The sequence below is a fragment of the Notothenia coriiceps genome, unplaced genomic scaffold, assembly GCF_000735185.1.
Source record: "Notothenia coriiceps isolate Sejong01 unplaced genomic scaffold, NC01 NC01_scaffold00019351, whole genome shotgun sequence".
In the NCBI taxonomy this organism is placed as follows: Eukaryota; Metazoa; Chordata; class Actinopteri; order Perciformes; family Nototheniidae; genus Notothenia; species Notothenia coriiceps.
Window position 1 is genome coordinate 558,137 of NW_011352052.1, and position 6,000 is coordinate 564,136.

Below are 6,000 nucleotides of genomic sequence, written 5' to 3' on the forward strand. Positions count from 1 at the left end.
AAAATATTACAAAAAGCACTAAGATAAATGTATGGGGAAAATAATATAAGCCAGCAGCTTTTAATAAAAGCCTCTCACACGCAGGCAGTATAACAACATGAAAATACAAATCTGTGTTTTAAAAATACAGTCAACAGATTGCATAGGGATAGAAGTTTCAAAACGGTTGTTGGGCTTACCTTGAGGAACTTATACAAGAGGAAGGTAAACCAGTTGGTCAGCATCTTCTCAGCCACTGACTCCGTTCTGAAAGAAATGGGACGTTATAAAAAGAAAAGCTCTCATGAATCAACCTTGTTGCATGATTTTAAATATAAACAATGATAGTTCTGTGGACATAATAACCTCTGCCTTTGAGGTTATGTTTTTGCTTGGTCTCTAGTTTTTTTTTGTCTGTCACCAGGATTATGAAAAATGTCACAATATTTGGTGAAAGGGGTATGAATGGGCCAAGGAACGACCAGTTACATTTTGGAGTGGATTTGAATCAGGGCATACAATATATATACACACAACGCAAGCATTCTTTTTCATTTAGGGAAGTAGCCTTGGTGGAGGTATGTTCACTCCAACTCCCATTCTAGTTCGTAGAACGCTTTTTGGAGAGATCTACATCTCATTACAAGTTACAACATTTCTGTGTGGGTGTTGTATTACAAAGCTTTTTGCTTTCCTTCACTGAGACTAACTTGAAGTCTTTTTGCAGTGATTGTTCGAATGCCATTTGTTCCAAACTATTTTTGAGACAGTAGGTGGCCAATAGGGATGTGACTTCTGTACACAACTTTCATTGTTTCTGTGAGAACTGTTTCATAATATTAACAATGTGTGTTTTCTTCCACTAAAAGAACAGTGTCAGAGTAATAGAGTTTTCTCCCTCTAGCAATGCATGGTGGGAGGTTAGCGGTAATGCTAATCCTCTTTCCTTGGAAACTACATTTAATGAGTTTAGTAAAGCCTCTGCAGTGTGTTCACTGAACCTATTTCAAGTCAACAGACCTCCAAGATAGAACACTACAATATATGAAGTAAATGACAAGTCGATTTCGCTACATTCTGTGTGGAGTTTAACAGCGTTTTCTATATTTGTTTTCATCATGGTGCTCACCTCCTGAGCAGCAGCTTGGGATGGTTCTTGCTCTCCAGGTTCCTGTCGATAAGGTCGGACAGCAGCTGCTTCAGCACCCCAGTGGCGTACTCCATCTCCCCCTGCAGCGCCGTCATGATCAGGGACGCCACATTGCCGCGGTCCCTCATGGAAAATGATCTGGAAATGAATTGAAAAGCTATTTTATTAAAGATCTCCTATCATGCAATTTTTAGGCATATGTTATGGGTCTCAGATATATACAAATAAATAAAAATTATCTCTATGATGAATTTTGCTCAAAATACCGAACAGATCATGCATTTTAGACATCTCTCATATCCCTCTATTCAGCCCTGTTACGGCCCGTCCACACGGCAGCGTCGCGTGCTTCAAGTGTTGACAGAAATGCCAGCCAATCAAATCATATGCCAGTACAAGCTCTAGCCAATCAAACCGCGTGCTTGTATGTCCAGGGCAGGAGATTAATGTGATTGGTTGTTGGTCGCACGCCAGACACACCCACCGGCAAGCTTCAATGCGCGCTGCCGTGTGGACTGTTAGAGAAGGGCTGATTCTGGGTCTGTAACTGCTGGCCCCGCCCCCTTTGGAGCATGGCAAGGCAAGCTGTGAGCTGCAGAGGGAAGAGAGAGAGTTCTAACGGCAGATACAGCTAAATGCTGCCTTGATTAAACGCCATATCATGTTCCAAACCACATCAAGGATTATTTCTGAAACAGAATGGAGGTCAAATGCTTTTTTTCTTGTGGGTTTACCACAAGGTGAGTTATTTCCTGCTTTTTTACACATACTCTCTCCAGTACAGGTTAACTCTGAGTGTTAGCGATGCTTGGTAATGTAAACAGACAATATTACGTCCAAAACACGTCGTGCATTGTTTTTGATAGCGACGTTTCTGATAGGGATATGGGTGTCAGCCATTTCAGATATTACGTCATATTGGTCTCAAATCTGGATCAGCTCCGTTGTACCCCCGTTTTAGAGATGTGGGTACGGAGGAAAAGAGAGAGGCTTCCCCGACACACCGGGGACACATCTTTATGTATAAAAGACATAAAAAAGTGCATTTTGCATGATCGGACACCTTTAATAAAAAAAAATGCAATCCTTTTTCTGAGCCACATCTGAAGCTTTTCCTCAAATGACATGTGCAACAGCTGTTATTAATAATAATGCACATTTAATCTTAATCAAATGGTGTCTCACATTGTTCTAGCACAAACTATTTGGCTAAGTGCTTGAGGGTAATTGTGGAGCTGCTAAAATGTTTCTACTCTGTTTATCCATTTGCCTTTCCTGTCCTAATCAAAGGGGCAGCACGGCCTCTCATGTCACTTTCCTTGAAATGAAGCAGGTGATTTTACTTTCCAAAGTCAAATTATCCTCTTTTCCCAGGAGAACTTTTTTTGGGTCTGAATCCAATTACCTACTATTTCATGCAGTATGCTACATTTACATGATCCTATTCCCATAGCTGGAAATATCATGTGGGTAAATGAAAAAATGTATTGAGTGATTGCTAATTTTAAGCTTGCTTTGAAGTTATTTTTCAAAACTAGAAGACACTGTTTATGAAGTAGCCCAAAACCCTCTATTATTAAAATAAAGACATGTTTAAAGACAGACACCTCTGTGCCTCCAGGGTTCGTATGAACGTCAACAGGAAGTGCTTCTTGGTCAGCAGCTGGCCAAACAGCGTCAGAGCCTTCTCAACATTGGCCTGGACCTGAAGAAACACACAGAGAGGGAAGAGTTCAAAGAAAAACAAATACAAATGTAAAAACATGTTATTATTATAATATGAATGTGTGTTTTCTCTGCCTTTTAAAATTCCCAGGATTTTTTCAAAGAACTCACTCTAAATCTGAGTTTAAGTTTATAAATAAATAGTTTAAAAAGCCAATATGCAAATTAGAAAGGGATGCTGATGTAGCTACACTTTATTTGTGAAAAACCCTGAATAGACACAACTTTACTCACTCAAGACATCATATGTGGGCCAATGTAGATACATACACAACAACCCTCTTAAAATGTTATTTTGTCTTAAATATCTGACTTTAATCCAAGTTTGTTTCTTGCAAATGTACGAGTATAATATCAGGGGAAAAATAGTTTTATTGTTCATCTTTGACGTTTTGTTCTAATAAGTTTACGACTTTAATTTAAATCCAAGTTTATTTCCGGAATTGTACAACTTTAATCTTGGGAACTATTTGAGTTTCTTTCTCAGAATATTACCACTGCCATTTTATTTTTAAATTAAGTTCCTTGAACAGAAAAAAATGCCAACGTTTAATCAGACGGGTTTGAGGGAGGAAGAGATGAAGAGGAAGAGCAGTGTGTGTGTGTGTGTGTGTGTGTGTGTGTGTCTGTGTGTGTATGTGTATGTGTGTGAGACAGAGTTGCTCCCTGCTTGTTCCACTGGCTGGCACCTGTCACTACCCATCAACAACACCCTAAACCCCTGAAGACGCCTCCCTGTCGCTCCTTCTTCCTCTCCGCTCTAATTCTCTCCCTGGCACTTATTGTTGACTGTTTCACATCATTGCTCTTCCTCCCATTTTAATTTCTCCTGCTCTTTGTCTTTGTGTGTCTCTCTAACACACACACACACACACACACACACACACACACACACACACACACACACACACACACACACACACACACACACACAGCAGAATTTTCCACATGGCTTTCCTCTCTTTATCTCACTTGCTTTTTCATCTGTTGACTTCTCGGTCTGTCTCAGAAACTTTTGACTTTTCTCTAGAGGTTTGGTTCGGATCATTTCCCCTCATGACTTCATCCTCTGCCCACCGGCAAAAACACACTTTTCCACTTCTTTCTTTCTCCATCCATCTCCACCTGTTCCTGTTTGATTTAACATAAAGCTTCCACACACGTTCTCCTGTATTTCCCCTCAAAGACACTATTTGCTTCCCTTGATCGTACCGTTTTCTCACTGCATGCCATCAATAATATAAATCTCCCTCTTCATATTGAATAATAAAATACTTTTCTTTGAGCCCAGTATCGCGGCTTGTTAAGTTAAAAGTATTTGATCCTTTTTCATGTGTCTACACATCGCCTTTGATCCAAGGCCTCATCTTCAGCTGAGGAGAAACGTAGACAGATTCCATTTTGTTGATACTGATACTGAAGTAGAGTTGAATTCTACAGAAGCAGAGAAACTGATTTTTAGTATGCCGTTAACTCAGGATCACAGGTTAATTATTTAGTTTAGTTTTTGTTGATTCACAAAGAGGGACATTTCTCAAGTTAAATTACCACGAGAAAATACGTTTAGTTTTCTTGGGCTCACAGGTAATTACGGAGAAATCGAAAATACGTTTTTGAGATTACAACTAATTTAGGGTTTTAAGGAATCAGGACTGGGGGGAGGATTCATATCTGAACATTAGGTAAAGGCATAGATGTGTGTTTAATTGATTTATCTGCATGTGTTTTAGTTAATTATATGTATCAGTTAGCTGTGAAATAGTGGATACAGCCACAGGAATGGATAATTTGTTGATAACGTGAACAAACTGCAAGAAAATAAGAACTGCTGACCGATAAAGTACATTTGTCTCGGAAAACTGAAAATCGAAATATGACTTTATATCAAAATAAGACAGAAAGTAGACAAGTTCAGCCTCCAAACCTGATTCAAAGACTGTGAAGTAGTGACTAAATGTCTTATCTTATACAGGACATATTAGGCAATTCATCTTCAGGGTAACATGAAGAATTAGAAATGTCCCGATCCGATCACGTGATTTTCAAAAGATCGGAATCAGGAGAAAAAAATCGGGGATCGGGATTTTTTTATTTCAATTTTGTATTCAATGTTACAAAACAAAAATGACCATGTTCAAGTCTTAAAGTCATCCTGAGGCCTTAGTTTTGTAACATTGAATACAAAATTGAAATAAAAAAATCCCGATCCCCGATTTTTTNTCTTAGCCTAGACCTTTTTAACCATAGCCGATTAACAGTTTTAGTTTACTAGCCTTAGCCTCTCGTTTTTTTCCACCTAGCCCTGTAGGGATACTTCTTACAGACATAGTTTCACGTCTCGTTAGGGACGTTGTCCTTCTGTAAAGTCGATTTAGTCTCTCCAGTTGCCAGTCACCACCGCGCTTCTAATTTCAGCTCTTAGTTGAACTAAAAGTCACTTCTTACGTAGGAGACACCCGCTACTTACAGACACCCATTACAGCAACTTAGGTAGGTTATCAACAATCTAATTGTAAAGTATGACATCACTTGTTAACTTGCAAAGCATACGTCCAATTAATACCATCTTGGAGTATTTAATTCCCTTAGCCAAGGTACAATTAAGTGAACCTAAATATCGTCTAGTGTTAACACCCTCCCCATCATACAGTATTCGACTTGTAATTATACTTACAATTAGAAATTGTTGATAACCCACAGTATCATTAAGAGAAAAAAAAAGCATTCAAGTTGTCCCTTAAGGTTATTTTTTTATTTAAATTGGATATTCTATCCAACATGGATATAGCTTCTTTCTTTCACAGCAGCATTGGATCAGTTCAGTTGTGCAGCATTGGATCAAAACAAAATAAAGCTTATCAGTACTCGTTAGCTTACTGCTACAATTAGACACTGCGCCCACTCTGTTGCCAGATTTGAGAGAAATAAGCAACCAGGTCTATGAAAACAAGCCCCAAAGAAGCAACACATACATGATGTTGTGTAATTTGAAACCAAAACTAAGGCCTCAGGATGACTTTAAGACTTGAACATGGTCATTTTTGTTTTGTAACATTGAATACAAAATTGAAATAAAAAAATCTTTAAAAAAAAAAAATCCCGATCCCCGATTTTTTTCTCCCGATTCCGATCTTTTGAAAATCACG

The 6,000-nt window shown here is 38.6% G+C and overlaps 1 protein-coding gene across 1 annotated transcript in view; it reads right to left on the reverse strand.

The window, feature by feature from the left end:
• LOC104951913 (plexin-A1-like) overlaps nucleotides 1–6,000 on the reverse strand; it is a 122,407-nt gene that overhangs the window by 27,041 nt on the left and 89,366 nt on the right. Inside the window, exons 9-11 of the mRNA XM_010778649.1 lie at nucleotides 2,737–2,834; nucleotides 1,109–1,267; nucleotides 180–246 (exon numbers count right to left, since the gene is read on the reverse strand). Coding sequence (XP_010776951.1) covers nucleotides 180–246; nucleotides 1,109–1,267; nucleotides 2,737–2,834 — 324 coding nt within the window. The remainder of the gene's footprint in view (nucleotides 1–179; nucleotides 247–1,108; nucleotides 1,268–2,736; nucleotides 2,835–6,000) is intronic.